This window comes from Lontra canadensis, unplaced genomic scaffold (genome assembly GCF_010015895.1).
Source record: "Lontra canadensis isolate GAN:19392208 unplaced genomic scaffold, GSC_riverotter_1.0 scaffold98, whole genome shotgun sequence".
Classification (NCBI taxonomy): Eukaryota; Metazoa; Chordata; class Mammalia; order Carnivora; family Mustelidae; genus Lontra; species Lontra canadensis.
In genome coordinates, this window is record NW_022631092.1 from 7,081,541 (window position 1) to 7,105,711 (window position 24,171).

General features: G+C 39.4%; 1 protein-coding gene across 4 annotated transcripts in view; it reads left to right on the forward strand.

The window, feature by feature from the left end:
* YLPM1 (YLP motif containing 1) overlaps positions 1 to 24,171 on the forward strand; it is a 76,913-nt gene that overhangs the window by 17,433 nt on the left and 35,309 nt on the right. For 3 of the 4 annotated variants that reach the window (XM_032837400.1, XM_032837399.1, XM_032837398.1), the window contains exons 5-7: positions 11,708 to 13,828; positions 16,475 to 16,595; positions 23,674 to 24,094. In XM_032837400.1, the coding sequence (XP_032693291.1) occupies positions 11,708 to 13,828; positions 16,475 to 16,595; positions 23,674 to 24,094 (2,663 nt within the window). The remainder of the gene's footprint in view (positions 1 to 11,707; positions 13,829 to 16,474; positions 16,596 to 23,673; positions 24,095 to 24,171) is intronic. The other variant, XM_032837401.1, reaches the window with a different exon arrangement.

Here is a 24,171-nt window from a genome sequence, read left to right on the forward strand (position 1 = left end):
ATGTACATTCTCACCAGCGGGTTTTTTGCATCCTCATCAACACTTGGTATTGTTAAATTTTTAAATCTTAGCAATCTTGGTGGACATCTAGTGGTGTTGTGGCATGGCTTTAATTTGTATTTCCCTGATTACAAATGAGGTTAACTTGTCTTTCCATTTGATTATGTTAAGTTGAATTTCCTCTCTTATGAAATGCTGATTGAGGTCTTTTCCCAGTTTTTCTATTGGGTTATGTATTTTTCTTACTGATTGGTAGGAATTCCTAATGTATGCTAGATATCATTCTGTGTCTAGATTGTCTCAACTGTTTCTCACTCTACAGCCCTTTGTCTTTCTCATCCTCACTGTACTGAAAAAGTGTCATATTGATCTAGCGGACCCTTTTAACATTTTAAAGGAATTTTACAAATAACTTACAGAAGTAACAATAAAGGGATAGTGAAGAACAACTTATAGGAATTTTTATAAATATTTTACAAGCGCAGAGCTCTGCCTCAAGTAAATTTTGGCACATAAATGTAAACATAAAAGATGAAATAATCCTGTCACACATTCTCCTGGCAAAGCAAAATGGTCCAAGTTCTTGGCACAAAGTATTATGTGATGATATCCTTCCAGTTTAATGACTAAGCGGATGACAGTACATTTCCTTTCTGTCCTTAGAAATCTATTGTTCACTCATCGAATCTAGAGTTTGAGAATATTAATCTAGGGTACTGTCATCTGAGGACTTAACAGTTGGAGATTTCACTTTTATGATCGGTTTCACAGCTTTATTAGAGCCTAGAGTGCTTCTGTCTCTGTGTTTATTTTTTTATTTTGACACAGCTTCCTCTCTCACTTTTCTTTGCCATGCTAGTCAGAAAATGAAAATTTCTAAATTCTCAATTGTGTTCAATGAAGCCTAAAAGTAGGGTGTAATATTTTGGGCAATACAAAGTGGGGTGAGGTGACAGCTGTTTTCACCTTTGCTTCATCTTTTAGGCAAATCCATCATTCCTTCATTAGCTTTGTATTTTAATCTTCTTTGGCATAGTTGGGGATAATTGATAAGTAAGGTTGAGTGAGTAATGAATTCTAGGGTAAGGAAATTGCAGAATATTTAAGATATAGAAGAAAGTCACTTAGGATCCCATAGTGTGTCTTAAATTTATGAAAGGCTGTAATGGACCCATAGAGTAATTGCATGATAATGTAAGTTTTATTCTCTTTTTTAAGAGGTAAATTTTCTCTTTGTTCTCGGGAAAGCCTATAAGAAAAAAGTCATGAAATAGCAATCCTCATAATAGAACTGTTTATTTTTTAAGAGTTTATTTCAATTCCAGTTAGTTAGCATACAGTGTAATGTGTGTTTCAGGTATTACAATATGGTGCCCCAACACTTCCATGCAACTCCCGGTACGCATCACAGCAGCTGCGCTTTCTAATCCCCGTCCTCTATTTATCCCATCCCCAGCCCTGCCCACCTCCTCTCTGGTAACATCACTTTTTTCTCTAGAGACAGAGTCTGTTTCTTGTGAGGGGGGCACCTGGCTGGCTCAGCCGGTAGAGCATGGGACTCTTGATCTTAAGGTTGAGTTCAAGCCCCGTGTTGGGAGTAGAGCCTACTTTAAAAAAGAAAATCTTTCTTGGTTTGTCTATTTTTTTTTCCCTTTACTCATTTGTTTTGTTTCTTAAATTCCACATGTGAGTGAAATCATATGGTAATCCTGTCTCTGACATTTTGCCTAACATAATGCTTTCCAGCTCCATCCGCATGGTTGCAAATGGCAAGATTTCATTCTTTTTTATGGCTGACTAATATTCCATTACACATACACATGTATATGTATATGCATATATACAAACACACCCCCCCACATCTTTATCCATTCATCAGTGGATGGGCACCTGGGCTATTTCCATGATTTGGCTGTTGTAGAAAATGCTGCTGTATACATTGGGGTGCATGTATCCTTTTGAATTAGTACTTGTGTATTCTTGGGGTAAATACCTAGTAGTGCAATTGATGGATCAAAGGGTAGTTCTCTTTTTAACTTTTTGAGGAGCATCCATACTGTTTTCTATAGTGGCTGTACCAGCTGGCATTCCCAGCAATGGTGTAAGAGGGTTCCCATTTCTCCACATCCTCACCAACAGCTTTTGTTTCTTGTGTTGTTGATTTTAGCCATTCTCATAGGTGTGAGTATACTAGACTGTCTAAAAACAAAACAAAACAATTCTAAAATTAGGATCCAGTGAACCCAGAGGAACCTCAAAGTTAATGGTGTCTTTTGATTAATAGACATTATTGATTTTAATTTAATAGTCTAATTTGTTGATCTTTTCCTTTATGGTTGGTGCTTTTTTGTGTCCCACTTTAAGAAATCTTTGTTTACCACAAAGCCATTAATACATTATCCTATTTTATCTTCTGTCTTTTATTGTTTTACCTTTTATTTTTAGGTCAACAATCTATATAGAATTGATTGTTCGTTAATCTGTGGTATGAGGTAGGGGTCATGGTTTATTATTTTTCATATGGCTGTGTAGTTGACCTCAGCGCCATTTATTGAAAAAGTCATCTTTTCCTTACTATGTTGGTAGTAACTCCATCATGAGTCAAATGACTATATGTGGGAATTTATTTCCAGACTCTATTTGTCTATCCTTGCACCAGTATCCTGTTTTAATTACTGTAGTTTTGTTAATAAATCTTGATATCTCTTAGTATAAGTCCTCCAATTCTGTGTCTCTAGATCAGAGGTTGGCAAACTTTCTCTGTGAAGGGCCAGATGGTAAATATTTTTAGGCTTTGTAGACCATGTTTGGTTTCTGTCAAATATTTTTCTTTCTTCCTTTTATTTTTCACCTTTAAAAATGTAAAAAAAATCATTCTTAACTGTATTTGCCCCATGGGCCTTAGTTTACTGACCCCCAATCTAGATTGACTTGTCTATTCTTGGTCCTCTCTCTTTCCCACGTGATGCTTAGAATCAGCTTGTCAGTTTTCAGAAACCTGCTGGAATTTTGATGAAAATTGCATAGAATCTCTTGACCATTTTGCACAAGAATTGCCATCTTTGTAATATCTCGGCTTCTGATCTGTCACACATACTTTTTGATTGGTTTTCAGGTTGGAATTGTGGACCTCTTCTGTTCTGTACCTGTCTTATTAGGATTAGTAAGGGATTATAAACACTATAATTTTACTCTTTGCTTTCATTTGTTATGGTTGTTCCTGTTTATAGAGATTACTCTTGGGGGGAATTTTGATTTTAGGATCTTGGTTGTACATATTAGAAAGTAACTGAAAAATTATCTCACATGAAAATTAAAAGGACAGGAATTTGGTTCCAGAATTGAGTATTTTGTAATTCCCATGGTCAGCTGCTTTGAGTATGTTTATGTAACTGTTGTGACAATAAGATGTTATCTTGTTTAAGAGTATATGTATTTTTCTGCATACCTCTTAAGTTTTTATACCAACATTTGGAGTCTATTTTTTTATGTCAAATCTTTTATAAAGTTTTATAAATACCTCTAATGGTTTCATACCTAGTTTGGGGGTTTTTATTTTTTAGAAGTTTATGGAATGCCTAACTGTACAAAAATTTTCTAAATATTTAAATACCAAATATTTGTTTTTCTTTTCATCTAATCAATGGGCAATGCATGTGTTTTTATGTGATTGTATTCAGTGAATATATACTATGTTTGTACTTTATTTCAAATGTTTTTATATGTTAAAAAGGTCATAGCGTTTCATTGTATTGATGTAAACATGACTTATTTTTGTGCATACTTTTAAATTGAATATCTCTTAATATATTTCTTCTAAAGGCTTAAGAATTCTTTACTTTTATAAATACAAAAGGTTTTGATAGTCTTACATTTTGTTACATCCTCAAGCTTTAAACATGTGAAAGTGCAGTGCTGATAAATAATTGCCATTTACGTGTAGTGTTGAAAGTATATTTCAGTTGCTTTAACATTTTCTTACTCCCCAAATAAAAATAAAATGATGACCCTTCGCTGTTGATCAGCAATTTATCTGAAAGCAAAGCGCCCTCCCCTTTAAGGAAACTGTATACTGTATGTGCGGGCATGACGCTTGTAGTAATGAGTTCCTTAACTTTTACAGGCTTGCCACTGTGTTCTCTTCCTTGTCTACACATCTTTTAGTGCCTCTGGCTTCGTTTGTTCTTTACTCTGGCTTTGACACATGCTCTTCTCTTTGTCTGGAAACCCTTTCCTGTCAGTTTTTGCTTTACAACTTCCTATTTTTCCTGCCCTAGGGGCAGGGAGCCCTTTAGTAATTATGTGTTGAGATCCTTCAGTGAGTCAGACCATGGGGATCCCTCAGTGAACAAGGCCAACTTGTCCCATTTGATCAAATTGTGTTCTAATTGTTGGTTTACTTGGCTCACTCATCCCGTGGACTGTGAACTCGAGTTACGTATCCGTTTATTTCTAGAGCTGACAGGTCCTGATAGGTGTTCAGTCAGTCTTGCTTATGCCAGAATGTCTCGGTTATGGACAAAATTCTGAAGGCGTTCACAGTTTGGGTAGGAAGGCAGTTCATTTGTATTCAGATTTGTTGATAAAACTGGGTAACAAACGCACAAGGGTTCTTACTCTTGTACCTTGTGGAGGATAGTCTTACTTAACACTTAAGTGAACTAGTGATTATTGAATTGAATACAAAGCCGATGGCTTTACACAATTTTAATGATCTCAGGTGTTTTTCCAGGCACTTTGAATTAATAAATGTAACTTCAAGAAAAGGAACTAAACCATCACAATCCGTGAAACAGTATCATAAATAGGTAAATAAGTAAATAAGTGACCTCCATCCTAAGCATTGCCGTGTATCCTTTGACACGTCTCTGGTCAGCTCCTTTTCCTTTGCCCGACAGTAACGAAGCCAAGCCTTCACCACTTTGCAGAGACCATCTGCACTAGTGCTGCTTTCTTTGTCTCCACAAACATTTTTATTTTGCTTTGTATCTTTATTTTAGCTTCCTGTCTCCTAGAGAAAATCAAGGCTTTCAGGCCCAGTGAAACTCACTTCCTGCCCTTCTGTTTACCTTATCTTACTAGCCTCATCTTTCTTCTTCTAACCTCAGAGTAAGTCCTTCTTCCTCATGGTTAGGGGTAATCTCTCTGTGCCACTTAAATTCATTTTACATTTTTATCCAAGTGGTACACACATACAGTTTGGAAAAATCAGGCAAAGCAGCCAGCCTAGATTCTAATGACATCTTTTAATTCTTTAGCTGTTTCTTCTGGTAATTACCTTCCTGTCACTAAATAATATGCTCCAGCTTTCTTGACTTACACATTTTAGATGTTATATATTTGCTTCCAGGTCTGATAAGGATTTAATTCTTACACTACTCCAACCCCATCTGTCTAATACATTTATATCACTGTTGTTAGATAAGTAAACCAGGTTTGCTATAGAGGTAAGCAGTGTGTTATATTTTCTTTAGTGTAATGACTTTTCTAGAATTTCCAATTGTCTTCTTGAAAAATATTTAAAATAATTCTCCAACCCTCGTCTCAAAAGCACCAGCTCTTTTTTTCCTGAGGAGATCGCTCTCCCAAATTTATTCATCTTCTTGCTTTTCACCTGGGCGGGTTGGGTAGTTGGTTGCTCAAAAGATCTGCCGTATGGCTGTTACTCCAGCATTTCCCTTGACTATCTTCCTGGATTGGATTCACTCTCTACTGAATCTCATGGCTTCCTGTTTGTGGTTTAGTGCCTCTTTTTCCCCAGAGTGCATGCCCAAGTAGCTTACTGAGAGATCGTGGGTTGGAGGTAGGTACATTTTCTGAGTCTTGTGTGTGTGATAATATTTTTATTCTAACCTCACACTTGATTAATCATTTGGGTATAGAATTTGAAGTCGAGCATTTAAAATGTTTTGATGTAGTTAAACTAAAAAAATTAGTTCACCCATTTCCCCCTTACCCCACACCTGCCTCTGGCAACCACGAGCCTGTTCTCTGTATCTATGAGCTTGGTTTTTTTCTATTGATTTATTTATTTTTACATTCCACATGTAAGAGAGCTCATACAGTATTGGTCTGACTTACTTCACTTAGCATAATGCCCTCGAGGTTTATCCATGCTGTCACAAGTGGCAAGATTTCATTCTTTTTCATAGCTGAATAGTAATCAGTTCAGTATTCACTTTCTTTATCCATTCTTCCATTGATGGACGCTGGGGTTGTTTCCATATTTTGGCTATTGTGAATAATGCTGCAGTGAACATGAAGATGCATGTATCTTTTCAAGTTAGTTTTTTGTTTTCTTCACATACAAATACCCAGAAGTGGAATTGATGTATCATATAGTAGTTTTAATTTTTTGAGGAACCTTCATACTGATTTCCTTGTGGCAGCATCATTTACATTCCCACTAACCGTGTACAAGAGTTCTCTTTTTTCCATATCCTTGCCAACACTTGTTATTTCTAATCTTTTTGAAAATAGCCATTCTAACAGGTGTAGGGTAATATCTCATTGTGGTTTTTGTTTTTGTTTTTTTTAATTTATTTATTTGACAGAGATCACAAGTAGTCAGAGAGGCAGGCAGAGAGAGGGGGGGAAGCAGGCTCCCCGCTGAGCAGAGAACCTGATGTGGGGCTCTATCCCAGGACCCCGGGATCATGACCTGAGCCGAAGGCAGAGACTTAACCCACTGAGCCACCCAGGTGCACCTCTCATTGTGGTTTTGATTTGCACTTCCTTAATGCAGGAAAGATGCATACAAAAGATGTAGAATATCTTTTCATGTACCTACTGGCCATCTGTATATCTTCTTTGGAAGAACATCAGTTCAGATCTTCTGCCCATTTTTTAATCAGATTGTCTGTATTTTTGCCAGAGTTGTATGAGTTCTTTATTTTGGACGTTAGCCCCTTATCAGATATAATATTTGCAAGTATTTTCTCCCAATCAGTAGGTTCCCTTTCTGCTTTTGTTGATGGTATTCATTATGTTTGTCTGTTTCTTAAGGTTTTTTTAAATCTATTTGACAGAGAAAGAGACAGCAAGAGAGGGAACACAAGCAGAGGGAGTGGGAGAGGGAGAATGTAGGCTTCACGCTGAGCAGGGAGCCCGATGTGGAGCTCAATCCCAGGACCCTGGGATCGTGACCTGAGCTGAAGGCCATAGATGCTTATCCGAGTGAGCCACCCAGGTGCCCTCATTCATGGTTTTATTTGCTGTACAGAAGCTTGGTAGTTTAATGTGGTCCCACTTGTTTATTTTTGCTTTTTGCTTTTGATGTCAGATTAAAAAAATCATTGCCAGGACCTACGCCAAGGAGCTTACCTCTTGTTTTTTTCTAGGAGTTTTTTGGTTTGGGGACTTACTTTCAAGTCTTTAATCCATTTTGAGTTAGTTTTTGTGTATAGTATGAGATAGCACCATAGTTGCATTCTCTCGTATGTGGCTGTTTGATGATTTTCCCAGGATGATTTATTGAAGAGACTGTCCTTTCTCCATTGTATATTCGTGGCTCCTTTGTCATAAAGTAATTGACCATATACGTGCAGGTTTATTTTGGGCCTCTCTCTTCTGTTCCATTGATCTGTGTGTCTGTTTTTATGCCAGTACCAAACTGTTTAATACCATTTAGGTATTGAAGTTGAACATAATTATTCCTCAAGGTTTTAGGAACATCATTCTATTTTCTTCTGTCACTTAGTGTAGTTGCTGTACTGTTATGATTCTTGTCCTTTTTATTTTTTTTAATTAAAAAAATTTTTTTTAATTCTTGTCCTTTTTAGATGACTTCTCCCTATTGCCAGAAACTCCTCCCCCCCCCCCCCAGTATTCTAAAAGTTCATAGCTTGTTTTGCTTTGTTTTACTAATTATACTGGGTACTTAGTGAGCTAGGCTCTTTCTGTCTGGATATGAGAGTCTCAACTCTTAAATTTTTATGGTATTTCTTCATTAATTTTTTTTTCTTCTTTTATGTTTTTCTCTTTCTGGAACTCCTTGTTAGTAGACTTTTGGACCTGCTAGATTGATTTTATTTGTCTCTTTTCTCTTTCATTTGGTTGTACTTTGAGATACTACTAATCCTTTTATTGTATTTTGTTTGGATAATTTTTTAAAAAATTTCTGTAGTTCTTTTGGTTCTGATCCTTTTTTATATATAGTAAATTGATTTATAGCTACAGTATCTTTAAGAATCTTTCTGAGGATATTATTTGGGTTTTGTTTTTTTTTTTTTAAAGTTCTCTTGTGTTTTTTGCATTATCTCTGTTTTCTCCAGATTTAGGACTTTGTTTACCTTTGGTCTCTTCCTTTTGTTTTAGAGACATTCCTCAAATATCTAGATATTAAAATAAATATCCATTTATATTTAAGAATGGGGGACACAGACAAGCTAATTGGAAACTCTGTGTGCATATGGGGGGCTTATCAACTATTCTTGCTCTCACTCAGTAAATTCAGGCTTTGTTTTAGGTGGTAGGGCAAAGAACTGTCTGCTAAAGTTAAAGGGCCCTCAGATTCAAAAATTTAGGGACATTCAGCCTAAAGAAAGTCTGTTTTGATGGTTCTGAATATAGATTTTAATTTACATATTTTAGCCCTCAAGTCTTATTTCTGTCCTTCATGGTATCTGAGAATGTTGACTCTCTAGGGTTCTGTGAGCAAACCAGCCCCATTTTTATTTTATGTCCTTCTACTACCATCATTCTAAACTGCAGCTTCTCCTTGCTCCATATGTTACCATTCATGTTTGCTCTTTGTCTAACAGAATTTAAAAACAAAATTCTCATCTGCTGTTGGTCTCCTTTCTGCTTATAATGGATTTATGTATATCAAAATTCCTTGTGATAACTCTGTGTGGTGTCAGTTTGGCTAGGCTGTAGTACCCTTCCCAGAGTTCCCTTATATGTTTCTGATTAGGGTGGGTCACAAGGGAGATTTTTGCATCTGACATGAAATATTTATCCTTGGACGACTGAATAAAGATTCTTACCTATTTCCCAGAAGAGGATATAAAGTCCCTTTTTTGTCCTTGGAGAAATCTTCATTCTTCTAGCTGATTCACACTCTCTCTTTGACACGCTGTAATTTAAACTCTTGAGATACAAAATTAACTATTATTTATACATCTTATGTTAGATGATAAGGAAGAAAAATCAACCAACAATATTTGACTAATAATATGTATATATTTAAACATACCAAATTAAGGAAAAAATACTCATAACTATTACAGTTCTTTCTGCAACTGGTCATGTAACTATAGTTGGTATTTATAACTTCCTTCTTCCACTACCCATTTTATAGTCCCTTTGCTCTCAGCATGCACCTCAGGTGGTGCTGGTTTTTTGCCTGGTGGAGTGACCCAAACCTTCATTCCTGAAGGGTCTGGGCTATTGACAACCTGTCTGAATTGAGTTACTGTAATTTTTAATTGACTTTAATCACAGGACATGGAAGTGCTAAGAGGTGTTCTAGAGGCTCTCCATTGCAAACATAGTCTTCCTTATCCTCATTGTGCAGTAGTAACCCAATTTCCCCTTGCAGCTCAGGGCCAAGTCACCCCCAGCCAGTATAGTAAGTCCCTTCTTTGCCTTTGATTAGAACCCAAAGTAGCCAGGTGGCAGTCTCAACTTGAGTTTAATGGAGTTATTGTTGTGTCCCCTGATGAGAGCATTCCTCCCTTTGATACTAAAAGACTTCTAGACCAGCAAAACCTGATGCCTATTCCTGATAGGGATAGGAGATAAATGCTTTATCTGAAACTGAAATTTTTATTTTTCACTGATTTCCCAAGCAAATAAGAGAAAAACTCTTTCTCATTAAAAGCATGAAAGGTATCACCATTGGTTGAGGCCTAAGCCAGAAACCTTGGAATCATCCTAAATTCTTTTGTTATCATTTTAATCTCACCTGTTAGAAAATCCAATCCATTTTACCTTCCTTCACATCTCTCACTTTTATCTCCTCTACATCCTCATGTCAGTCACTGCCATAGAACAGGCTTTACTTTCATTTAACCAAATTATAGAAACAATCTACAAAAAACTTTTCCCACCTATCTGTCTGCTACTTTTCTGCTAGGGCAATCTTTTAAAAATCAGACCGTCTGTAGTTGGCTCTAAGTCTCATTAAGTAATTCCCAGCTTCTTACCCAGTTGAATTAATTCATCTATGGTAACAAACCCACAGTCACATACTTTAATAAATTAGAGGTTTATTCTTTCTCAGCACTTATGTGATGGCTGTACAATGTCAAGAGTCCAGGTTCCTTCTAATTTGTTACTTTTCATCCCCTCGTGTATTGCCCTTATCTGCATGGTCCAAGATGCTTCCCCACCATGTCAGAGACAGCATGAAAAAGGAAATATTGAAGAGGAAGGTATGCCCTTCCTCTTATAACCCAGGAAGGTATAACCAGAAGAATGCGCCAGTCATTTTTCACTCTCAGCCCATTGGCCAGAACATCGCTACAAGTTCTAGCTGCAGGAGAATTTGGGAGAGTCAGTCTTTAGTTTGGTTAGCTTTGTGTCCAGCTAAAAATGAAGAGGCTTAGTTACTGAAGTAAAAGGGGGAATGACTACTGGAGGAGCACCAGTAGTCTCTGCACAAGGCATACAAGGTCTCCTGGAGATTGATTCTTGCCTACTCTTTACCTTGTCTCTTCGTTCCCTCCCTTTGCACTCCTTTCCCGGCTCTTACCTACTCTGGCTCCTCTTGGCTGCTGCCATGCTGAACTGTTTGCAGACATGCCATGCTGCTATGTGTTTCTCTGCCTTTCCTCACAGTGTTTTCTTAACCTTTGATGCCCTTGCCACCCATTTCCCTTATTTCCAATACACTCTGTTAGCCTGGCCTCAGAATTTGTCTTTCCAGACTTAATGTCAGCATCATCTATTGTATAAAGCCTTTATTGCATAGCAGCCCGTACCCCCTTAGCCTGCTAGAAATGACCATCCCCTCCTCTGTTGCCTTTGTTAAATGCAGATAGACTTCTGTCATTGTACCTCTGGGCACTTACACTTAGATCCTCTTTCTCTTCGATTGTAAACCCTTTGAAGGCAACAGATGACATTTTATCTGTATATCCCTTGGATGTACCATAGTGCTTGGCAGGGGATGTGCACTAAAAATTTACAGAATGAGCAAGTAGGTCCATAGCAGATTTTTAGGGCCCTGTTCAGACTTTAAAATGTCAGGGTGCACTCCTAAGATATAGCTGGCTACTGTCTTTTTGAATTTTTGTCAGTCCAGATGATATTAGTTCCAACAATATTTATAATCATCCCTTATCATAATAATAATTGTTTCCTATTTAGTTTTTGGCTGTATTTTAATTCTAAAAGTACGCTCAGAATTAGCTGTGGCATTTTTTTCCCGTTAAAAAAATGAGTGGACTTTTCCATCTATTAAGTCACAATGTTTATATTTGCTTTTTAACAATTTAGTGTATCCGTGACTTGCTGCAGGAGATGTTTTGAAGTGAATTATAATAATACTGACGTGAATTCCAAAGCCTGTCCTGAGACCTTCTGAGCACTGCCACGTTCGCATACTGATTCTAGGTAGATGCCTCAGGATTTATATGATGACTGAAAGAGTCATTTTTGTATAAACAGATTCTAAGGCACGATTGCCTTAAATATTCTTACATGGAGAATATTTTTTTTTCTGCTTTACTGTCTTGAGTAATATCTTTTGTTTTACTTGTAGATTTGATGGTCCTCGAAGATTTGAGGATTTAGGGTCAAGGTGTGAAGGACCGAGACCCAAAGGGCCTCGTTTTGAAGGAAATCGCCCCAATGGGCCAAGACCCAGATATGAAGGTCACCCACCAGAGGGCACTAAAAGCAAATGGGGAATGATTCCCCGGGGGCCAGCATCTCAGTTTTACATTACCCCCAGTACGTCCCTCAGTCCTCGACAAAGTGGACCACAGTGGAAAGGCCCCAAGCCAGCTTTTGGACAGCAGCATCAGCAGCAACCTAAGTCACAAGCAGAAACTCTTTCAGGAAACAAAGAACAATTAGCAGACACCAATAGTAACCAGCAGAAGAATTTTAAAATGCAGTCAGCTACATTTTCCATTGCTCCAGATGTAAAGGACACCAAGGCGGCTCAGTCAAATGAGAATCTAAGCGACTCTCAGCAAGAGCCACCTAAAAGCGAAGTCTCGGAAGGGCCCATAGAGCCTTCTGATTGGGACCAGAATTCTCAAAGTATGGAGACTCAAATGGACAAAGCCCAAGCTGTTACTCAGCCTGTATCCCTTGCAAATAAACCTCTACCTTCTCAATCTGCTTTTCCCTCAAAACCAGGGGGGATGGAGGGAGGAGCAGCAGTGACAACGTCATCGTCATTAACTGCAGATAATGATTTTAAACCTTTGGGTATCGGTCTGCCCCATTCAGAAAACAGCCAAGAGAAGGGGCTGCCTCGGCCAGATAACAGAGATAATAGGTTAGAAGGCAATCGAGGCAGCAGCTCATCTTACAGAGGTCCTGGGCAAAGCAGGATGGAAGACACAAGGGAAAAAGGACTAGTAAATAGAGGTCGAGGCCAGGCACTCAGCCGTGGCCCAGGGTTGGTCAAGCAAGAAGACTTTCGTGATAAGATGATGGGTAGAAGAGAAGACAGTCGAGAGAAGATGAATAGAGGAGAAGGCAGTCGAGACAGAGGGTTGATGAGGCCAGGAGGCAGTCGAGAGAAAGTGCCGGGTGGTCTGCAAGGCAGCCAGGACAGGGGTAGAGCCGGCAGCCGAGAAAGGGGACTACCTCGAAGGGCTGGCAGTCAGGAGAGAGGACCACCTCGAAGGGCTGGGAGTAGGGAGAGAGTACCACCACGAAGAGCCGGGAGTAGGGAGAGGGGACCGCCTCGAGGGCCTGGCAGTAGGGAAAGGGGACTGGGAAGACCAGATTTTGTTCGTGACAGAGGTCCATTTAGACCAGAACCAGGAGATGGTGGGGAAAAAATGTATCCATATCACCGAGATGAGCCTCCTAGGGCTCCATGGAACCATGGAGAAGAGAGAGGGCACGAAGAGTTCCCATTAGATGGTAGAAATGCTCCAATGGAACGAGAAAGACTCGATGATTGGGATAGAGAAAGATACTGGAGAGAATGTGAACGTGACTATCAAGAAGAAACACTAGATCCGTATAACAGAGAGGACAGGTTCTCAGTACCACCATCTCGGTCTCATGATGGAGATAGACGAGGCCCTTGGTGGGATGATTGGGAGAGAGATCAGGATATGGATGAGGACTACAACAGGGAAATGGACAGGGACTTGGACAGGGATGTGGATCGGATTGGAAGACCCATGGATATGTATGATAGAAATTTGGATAATGAGTGGGACAGAGATTATGGGAGACCACTGGATGAACAAGAATCACAGTTTCGTGAACGGGATATCCCATCTCTTCCACCTTTACCACCCCTCCCACCTCTTCCACCTTTGGATAGATATCGGGATGATAGATGGAGAGAAGAAAGAAATCGAGACCATGGGTATGATCGAGATTTTCGTGATAGGGGTGAGTTGAGGATCCGAGAGTATCCAGAAAGAGGAGATACATGGCGGGAAAAGAGAGATTATATCCCTGACAGAATGGACTGGGAAAGAGAACGGTTGTCAGACAGATGGTACCCATCTGATGTGGATAGACATTCCCCCATGGCGGAACATATGCCCTCCTCACATCATTCTTCTGAAATGATGGGGTCGGATACAAACTTAGACTCTGACCAAGGCCTTGGAGGGGTAATGGTTCTCAGTCAGAGGCAGCACGAAATCATTTTGAAAGCTGCACAAGAACTGAAAATGCTTCGGTAAGTTGACTACTTAAGATCATTTCTTTTAGTCAAAACCACATGCACACTGCTCTTTTAAAGTGATGTGATATATTTGAATGGAATAATTTTGCTTCAAGTTCTTATCTTGTAATTTTAATTTGTAACCTGGCCGTTCAGTGCTGTTTTAGGGTTAGGATATGTATTTAGGAACTGTGTTAATTGTAAGCTTATGTCCTGAAATGTGAAAATTTGGTAGCCACTCTTGGCTTTTATAGATGTGTTGTGGACATACCGTATACTTGTGCATGTTTCAAGTGTCAAACTTCAGCTTTCCAGTGCTCTGGACTTCACAGAGCTCATATGTAACACCTTCCCCCCCAACCCCTCCCAGAAGCATTTTGTTCTTTGGTATTAGATCTCATAGACTTCATATTCGCTAATCTTTGATAAAACTTTGGAAAATGCTGTAAGGTTTTTCTCTGCTGAAGCCAAGAATGGTTTACCTGAAAGTGTCCTCAGATTTGTCTAACCATTGATACTTTCTTTCTGGGGTGTTTTATCTTTCCTTATAATTAGAAGCAGATATCTCTACTTGAGGATGTTACTTGTTTCTGCATAATCAAATATTTTCTTTGAGAAGTGGATACTAGAACTTGGATTTCTTGATTTACAATCACCTATGTATAGGGATCTACGTAATGCTTCCCAGGTAGTTGCAATAAAAATAAATAAAATAAAAAAGCTAACATTGCATGCTTACTATGTGCCTGGAACTGTATTGAATACTTTGTATATATTCATTTAATTCTTAAACCAACTGTATCCTGAGAGGAGAATTTAGGAGTCATTGATAGATTGTAAGCCTTTGAGTAATTTCTTAGGAATTAACAGTGTTTTGAGAAAATAAAGTAATGGTTAGGTTTTGATATATTCCAGTGTATTATGTTTCCTTCATTTTGCAATTCTGGTCTACATTTGTGGATTATACCAGTTGAAATTATAACTGCAGCTTTATGACTGGAAAAGTGTAATGAGGAAAAGTACCTGTAGGTCCAGATGAAAGATCTGGATACCTTGGTATCCAGGTACCTGGGTACCTTGGGCAGCGCAGGAGATTTCTGTCTGTAGAAGATACGCTCTGAGAGATTGGACGCTTCCAGATGACTCATGAAGAAGATGTGAAAACATGCTAGAGAACATTTAGTTGCTACACTGTTCAGTTTTAAGTTACAGACACCTTTAATTTAACCCCCACTGTGTGCGGGGCACTGTGCTAATAACTTAGTATGTATTATCTCAGTCCTCCTGTCTAAAATCCTGTTATCTCAAAGGCCTGCAGAGATAAGTAGATGCATCCGCATCCATATCCTCGCTTCACAGGTGACACTAAAACTCAGAGAGGTTAAGTCCACTTGGCTAATCAGTGGCAAACCCAGAATTTGAATGCAGTCTGTCCAGCTCTAAAATCTGTTTTGTTTATGGAGAACACCAAGCTGATTGGTGTTAGCAAGCTGCCAAGGTTTCTTTCCTTTTCTTTTTTAAAATTTCCTTGTCATCCATTATTGCTTTATATGGAAATGCTGGATAAAAGGTGCTTCTTCTTCACCATCTTTTTTTATAAAGCTCTTTCTAGGCAACATAAACATAATTAAAATATATGAAGGTGATTGGTAAGAATTGTCATAGTTGAATACATGTAAGCTATGTTGTATTGGTGTACAGTCATAATATGATTTATATGAGGCAAAAAATAAACTATATTGACCCTTATTTTGTGTTTATTTGAGTCACTACACCCAATGTAGGGAAAAGATTATAGAAGGTCTGAAGAGGTTATAGTAGATGTTACACCTGATTAAAGTAGGCATTTTAAGGAAAAGTTAAAAAAAAAAAAAAAGAATTTGACCAGAGATTTGAAGAAAAGCATAAAGAGTTACAAAATTACTCTTTAGGAATATGAAGTGTCATTTTTTAAAGGTCTAGACTGACATTTGTTCTCACTTACACAGCAGGGCCTGTAATTAAAATACCCACAAGAACCACACAGGTAACTAAAAATGAGTAAAAGTGGGCCAGTATAACTGGGGTGTGGTGAGGAATGTGGCAAACTGCTTCATGTAAAGTGGACAGCCACTATTCCAGGCAGTTCATTGTTGACATGAGGGAACGTAGGCCCATTGTTACCAAACCCCTTTAAAATGTGAATTTACATGTGAATTTTTATGTGAAATATCTTGCTTTGTAAATAATGGCAGCTAATTCAGATTTTAAAAACTGATGTGAAAGCCAAATTAAAACAAAAAAATTTCTAGGCCATATTTGGCCACCATTTTGCAACTTCTGGTCTAGAGTCTTGAACAAAAAATATAGCAGGAGAACTTTTTGTTCAATGAAAGAAACACATGACAAGTAGATAATATTTTAGAATAGACTCATGAGGCAGATTGTAGTCTGCCCATGAAGATCCTTGAATACGTTGTAGTCATTTATAGGTTGTAGATGACAGGTCAGTTAGCTGTATAAAGGCAAGAGAGTGTTACCCTGCAGGTGCTCTGTGAGCACTGTAGAGGGTTTTAGAGCAAGGTTTTTAGGTCTCTTTTTTGTTCTGTGATAACAATTGTAGTCACTTAGGAATGGAGTAAACATGCCTTAATGGACCATGGCAATTTTATTTGTTCACAGGGAGCAGAAAGAACAGCTTCAGAAGATGAAGGACTTTGGGTCGGAGCCACAGATGCCTGACCATCTGCCGCCCCAGGACGCGAGGTTGCAGAACGCATCTTCAAGGCCTGGAATGTACCCGGTATGGGAAAATATGTGCTCAGGAAATGAAGGTGTTCCTGCTCTGTTTGTTTCTATGTTGTTTGATTTTTTTCTGTTGTAGTGAGTATCATTATTTCCTCTAGAAAAAATGTAAATTTGGGGAAAGTAAAAAGCTAATGGTAATTGACCTTCAAAAATCTTTTAAGTGTGGTCAGAAGTGTGACAAGTGCATCTTTTCCCTAGGTTTTGATAAGTACACCAAGCATGCCTGAGTTACATGGCTTCATGATCACAAAACTGTAGAATTTTCCTAATAATCTCTTTTGTTCAAAAAGTCCTGTTTTTCATCTGGGCAGTTGCAGGGGCTCCCCGTGAACCTTGTTCCTGTGAGCCTCCTGGTCTCCCCACCTCCTTGGGCTACTGGTTCCTCAGCTATGGAAGGGATCAAACATCAGGCCCCAGTTCAGGTGGTAAAGTTCTGTTAAAGACTTGTTTGATCAAGTTCTCCCTTTGTTTTCCATTCATTTTTGTTGTTTGTTGTTTTTACCTTTACGCCAGTGATGGGCTTTTAAAAATGTTGTCATGCAAATAACTTTATAACAATACAATAAGAGAAAAAAACTCAAACCATTTCATGAGTTAACTCTTCATTTTTCAGTGTTCCCTTTCATCCTGGTCTAACAGATAAAACTCATACATAGTTGTTAACACCAACCATGATTTCACCTCTCTGTGTCTCCTGTCCCGACCTGTATGTCCGTCCATCAGCTTCCCGATGTGTGTCCTGTCACTCAGCGTATTCAAATCGGAGCTCATTATCATTCTCCACTAAACTTGTTCTTTCTCCTCACCATCACCCAGTCGCACAATCTGGAAACCTGAAAATCAGCCTTAACTCTTTCCTTTGTCCTGCCCTTCCATCTTCAGTCATTCTGTTGACTGATTTTACTACCTTTTTAATATTCAAATATACTGTCCTGCACTTCCCCACAACCTCAGTCCTAGCCGTCGTCAGCTCTTGCCTAGATTATTCCAGAAACATCCTCGTTCATCTCCCCATCTCATTTCCCTCTGATCCATTCTCCATTCTGCTGCTAGAGTAATTATTTTACTGTATTTTTGAATCAAATTTTGAAGTATAGTTTACGTCATAAGTCATTTTAAGCCTACGTAGGCTTGAGTTTTGACAAATACAAAGAACAGAATTTCTGTTACCCCCCACAAAGTTCTCTAGTGCCATTCTGTACCCCTCCACTTCACTTCAGACAACACTGATAGAACTTCTAACCAAATGGACATGCAAAAACATAAACCTCACTTTGTTGTGTGCACCCTCTTCCCCCATGGCTTTCAGGATAAAATCTAGAACATTTTATGTTCTTCCTGAACTGGCCTGACCTCCACTTACTATTACTTACCATTACCATCACTCTCCTACACTCTGCTTTTCTTCCACATGGAGCTTCTTACAACTCTGCAAGTGTGCCAGGCTCTTACCTCTCCATCCCTTTGCACATGCGTGTTGTTTTCTAAAGCCAGAGTTTCTTTTCTTTCTCCTCTTATCCCCTTCTCCACCTCGTTCATTCTTGTTCATTTTTTAGAGCTCAGCTCTGTATCTTTTCCACTTGTGTAAGATGGTTGCCTTCACATGTACCCCTGTAACATCTTGTACAAGCCTCTGTCATAGCCATTATCCTATTGTAGTTTGTCTGTTAACCTTGCTAGTCTTTCCTTTTAAACAGAGCTCATGGGGTGCCTGGGTGGCTCACTCAGTTAAGTGTCTGCTTCGGCTCAGGTCGTGATCTCAGGGTCCTGGGATTGAGCCCCACGTTGGGTTCCCTGCTTAGAGGGGAGTCTGCTTCTCCCTGTGCCCCTCCCCCTGCTTGTTTGTGCACTTTCTCTCTCTCAAATAAATAAAATCTTAAAAAATAAGAAGAAGAATCATCTTAAATTCCCGAAGTGGGATACTTCAGTTACAGAATAAGGACATTTTTAATGATTCCTGGAATACAACCAATGGCTCTTGAAAATAGTTGTATAACATGTATACTAGGGCCTTGCAAGTGTCAGCTACTTAATATTTTTAGTAGATTTAATAGTTTTAATAAGATATTTTAATATGCATTTTTGATAATTAGTGAATGTGAGGTTTTTTTCCCATATTTCTTCTTGTAAAAATTCTATTTTGTTTTTTACCCATTTATCTCTTTGACTCTTGAGGTTTTTCTTAGCAATTTATTTTATTATTAATGTAGTTATTAATTCTTATGTAAATACTGTAGGGATGTTTTGTTTTTTGTTTTTTACAAATGTATATATTGCTTTCACTGTGTAGTGTGAAGAAAACATTTTCTATTTTATTTATAGACATGGTCCCAAGAGTTCTTAAGATATTTGAAACAGGACTGGATAGCTCCAGACACAATAGTTTTTGTCTTATATTGGCATTTTCTTCAAGTTTAAAATGCCATAATTGAATGTTTACCCTTAGGTAGTAACCCTTTGTCTTTAACTGTAGCGTATGGTGATCTCTAATTAAACAACATTTCTTGTGTATTGGCCAAATCCATTTGTTACTCAAAAAGTTTGTTTTTAAAGTACAACCCATCCATGAGTAAATATGTAAGTAATATATATTGTTGGCTGGTCTCTATAAGGTCTAAAATAGCTGTCCGTGAAGAACAAACAAACCAGAAACAATGAACTAAGAGAAAAGTGTAGTGAGCATTTGAATCAAGCTTGCGAAGATTAAAATAAAATTTGACAACTGGGGTTCAGTATTGAGTAGATAGGACCTGTCAAGAGGTTCCACTGTCTCTTTAATACACATTTCTGTTGACATTTGGTGATTGCTTTGGGAAAACCATTGTAAACATTGCACGCTACAGTGGCACTCCCTCTTGGGGAGGTTACCAAATGTCCCACTCAGTTTCTTTGTTTTGTTGTTTCCTGGTGTTGATGTTGTATGTTGGTACCAATCTTGCCACAAACTACTCTTGTCAACCAGACAACTGAATAGAAATGAGGAGGCTAGCTAGAGTTTATTTCTGTCTCTGGAAATTCACTCTCTTTGTAGCAAGAGGTCACCAGAGTGAGAAAGATAGTTTATAGCAGAGGTTCTTAGCCAAGGGGTCAACGTCAGAATTATTCACAGAGGTTTTGTTTTTAACTAATGCTAGGCTTACACCCTGTGGAAATTCAGTAAGTGTGGGGTGGGCCTGGGACATTTATATTTAAATAGCTAAGTCCCTAACTTTTCAGGAAGGAGAAAAAGAGGGTGGTACATTGGGGGGAGGGGATGATAATGTTGAGGACAAGGTTTTTTTGTTTGTTTGTTTTTTAATTATGTTCAGTTAGCTACTGTATAGTACGTAATTAGTCCTTGATGCAGTGTTCAGCGATTCATTAGTTAACGCCCAATGCTTTTGAAGTGAGTATTTTATTTTATTTTTTTAAAGATTATTTATTTATTTTTTTGTTAGACAGAGATCACAAGTAGGCACAGAGGCAGGCAGAGAGAGCGAGAGAGGAGGAAGCAGGCTCCCCGCTGAGCAGAGAGCCCAATGTGGGGCTCGATACCAGGACCCTGAGATCATGACCTGAGCAGAAGGCAGAGGCTTTAACCCACTGAGCCACCCAGGCACCCCTGAAGTGGGTATTTTATTTATTTATACTTAAACCTATAAACCAACCAGCCAACTGATACTATTATCATAATACATTAAAATACAAAACATCTTTCCGCAAATACTAGAATAATGAACAAATTAGGAGTTATAGTAAAACAACACAAGGGGCAGAGGAAACCCATGAAGCACATTATAGCTTAACGCTTCACTGTAACAACTGAGGTTATTAAGAACTAAAGCCTCACAATGTCAGAAAATACAAATAATCCTTCATCACACACCTTTGTATTTTTTTTTAAAGACTTCATTTATTTATTTGACAGACAGAAATCACAAGTAGGCAGAGAGAGAGAGAGAGGAGGAGGAGGCAGGCTTCCCGCTGAGCGGAGAGCCCAATGCGGGGCTCGATCCCAGGACCCTGGGATCATGACCTGAGCCGAAGGCAGAGGTTTTAACCCACTGAGCCACCCAGGCGCCCCACACCTTTGTATTTTTTAAAAAAGATTTTATTTATTTATTTGACAGAGATCACAAGTAGGCAGAGAGGCAGGCAGAGAGAGAAAGGAGGAAGCAGGCTTCCTGCTGAGCAGAGAGCCTGATGCGGGGCTCGATCCCAGGACCCTGGGATCATGACCCAAGCCAAAGGCATAGGCTTTAACCCACTGAGCCACCCAGGCACCCCACACCTTTGTGTGTTTACTTCCAATTCTTGAGATTAGATTTTAGAGACTAAAGATATGCAAATTATCACTGCATCTAGTTATCTATCGCCAGAAGCATGCTATATGTTGTCCATAGCAGCCAATGCTACTGAAACCTCTTTGATTAGACTCCATTTGTACCCCCTCAGTTGACACAGCATAGTGAGAAACAATATCAAGGCAGAGATGCAGGACCCTAGAAGACAGATCCTAGGAGATGTGCCCAAATTGAGACTGAATAATATACTCATTGTCACTCATCTTCAGGCTGTATGTTCAGAGTCATTTGAGAATAAATCCATTCTTTGCTGGGTGCTAAGGTACTTAGCAGTTTGCTGTATTACTCTATGGCTTCCCCAGCCGTTTCTAAGATAGACTCCACATCACTGACCAGAGTTGACTAGAACTGGATCTGGGGCTGCTGGGATTCTTCTCCACAGTTGTGGAGCTGGTTGTTCCAGGAATCGTTGTTCCAGGCCTGGAGACACCAGGTCTGACTGTTGCAGGAATGGTTGCTCCCTATGGAAAGGTTCTGGAAGTGTTCATCAGTTATCCCTGGTGGCAGGAAGAGAAGCCTGGGTGTTCTGTATTTGCTGATCTGTCCTGAGTCATGCCGTTGCTATTTGGCCAATTGTGTTTCCGGCACCTCTTACATTTCATTCTCTGTTTCTGGAACTGTGTCTTTTTTTTTTTTTTTTTTTTTAAGATTTTATTTATTTATTTGACAGACAGAGATCACAAGCAGGCAGAGAGGCAGGCAGAGAGAGAGAGAGAGAGGAGGAAGCAGGCTCCCTGCAGAGCCGAGAGCCCGATGTGGGGCTCGATCCCAGGACCCTGGGATCATGACCTGAGCCGAAGGCAGAGGCTTAACCCACTGAGCCACCCAGGCGCCCCTGGAACCGTGTCTTAATGTGCTTGTAGCTAATGTTCGGAATTGGGAAGTTCTTGGATCTGCCTGGAGACTGAGGTATTTCTGTCTCTGAAATTCGTCATTGAGTATATGTAGTTGGGTCTGAGAGAACAGGGTTCTGATCTTCGGTTTCTTGGTCAAGGCCATATCTTCCTTCTTCGCTGTTCTCTCCTCTATAGAAGTGGGTCGTAGTTTTACTCTGGGACTGGTGGAAGAATTGGGCTGTCCTGAACAAACAGATCCATGGAGGGAGGAAGAGGAGAGATGGTCTCCATGTGGGGTGTCTCAACAGATGACATTTGCAAGGATGCATGATTTTCTTCAGGCCTGTAAATCTCAGGCATTGGATAAGAGTCCCTAGAATTGGGTGCTTCAGGGCAAGGTGGACACTGGGGCTGAGCCGGATCCGTACTCCTGTTACTGAGTTGAGGGTAGAGGGAAGAAGAAACTGAGAGTGAGATTGTTTGTTTTAAGATTTTATTTATTTTGTTATTAGAGAGACAGAGAGAGCAGGCAGAGGGGCAGAGGGAGAGGGAGAGAATCTCGGTCTCTGCTTACTCCAGAGCTTGCCATGGGACTTGCCACAACCCAAGATCACTATCTGAGCCGAAATCAAGAGGGTTCGCCCAACAGACTGAGCCACCTCGGCACCCAAAGAGTGAGATTGTAAGAAAGGCCCTGGGTTTGTGTATCTAGGTGGGAGAGCTTAGAGAAGTAGAAAGATCTCCAGATATAAGAATATCAGACAGGATGAGGTGGGTCACCACTGCAATAGCGAGAGCCAGCCAGCCCAGTCTAGCAAAAGGTCGAAGACCATTGTTTTTCTTTTTCATAAATAACCTAATTGAGGTACTTCCATAAGAAGGAATCTACCCATTTTCGGTGTGTGACTCAGTGATTTTTAATAAATTTTACCAAGCTGTGCAATCATCACCACAACCCAGTTTTAGAACATGGTCATTACCCCAGTAAGATTCCCTTTTGCCAGTTTGCAGTTAATCCTCATTCCTGCCCCAGGTTCCAGGCAACAATTAATCTACTTTTTGACTCTCTAGATTTGTCTTTCTGGGCATGTCATTTAAATGGAATTCATACAATATGTGGTCTTTCATGTCTCTCAAGTAGCCTCATGTTTTCAAAGTTCATCCATGTTGTAGCGTGGATCATCACTTCATTTCGTTTTATTGCCAAGAATATTCTGTTGCATGGATATACCATGTTTTGTTTATCCATTCACCAGCTGATAGACCTTTGGGTTACTGAATAATGCTGCTATGAATACTTGTGCAAGTCCCTGAGTGGGTATGTTTCTCTTGGATAGACACCTGGGAATGGAATCACTGGGTGTATGGTAAATTTATGTTTAACCTTTTGAGCAACTATTGAGCCATTTACCAAAGTGGTTGCACCATTTTACATTCCCATTGGCAATCTAAGAGGGTTCTTGTTTCTCTGTGCGTTCTTAGCATCCTTTGCTATTGTCTGTTTCATTAACTACAGCCATTCTACTGGGTCTGAGAGGGTATCTCATTATGGTTTAACTTTTATTTCCCTGATGACTGATGATGTTAAGGATCTTTTCAAGTGCTTATTCTGGTATCTTCTTTGGAGAAATGTCTAAATTTTTTGCCTGTATATTTTTTTCTATCGTTTGTCTTATTAAGTTATAAAAATTTTTCGTATTCTAAATACAAGTCCTTTATCAGATACGTGATTTGCGTATTTCTCTCCGATGGTGTATTTTAAAACACAAAAAGTTTTTGAGTGACTCCAGTTTATCAACTTTTTCTTTTATGGATGGAGAATCAGATTTTAATTTCTACTGTGTGAAAACATGGTGGTCTACTTATCCACTAAAGCATTTACTCTGTTCTCCAGCCTCCAGGGTCCTATAGACCACCCCCTCCTATGGGTAAACCACCAGGTTCGATTATAAGGCCTTCTGCACCACCAGTAAGATCGTCTGTTCCTGTGACCAGGCCACCTATCCCAATACCACCACCGCCGCCACCACCTCCTCCACCTCCACCTCCTCCTCCAGTAATAAAGCCACAGACTTCAGCTATGGAACAGGAACGCTGGGATGAAGATTCTTTCTATGGTCTCTGGGATACAAATGATGAACAAGGACTGAATTCAGAATTTAAACCAGAAACTGGAACAATTCCACCTGCTCCAGTATTACCACCTCCACATGTTCACCCTTCTATCCCCCCTCCTGGCCCATTGCCTATGGGTATGCCACCAATGTCCAAGCCACCACCAGTGCAGCAGACTGTTGATTATGGCCATGGCCGAGGTAAGTGATGGTGACAGGTCTGTATTTGGGATTCTTAAGAAGTTGTTAGCTTCACCTTTGTCTTCTTTAACCTTCAT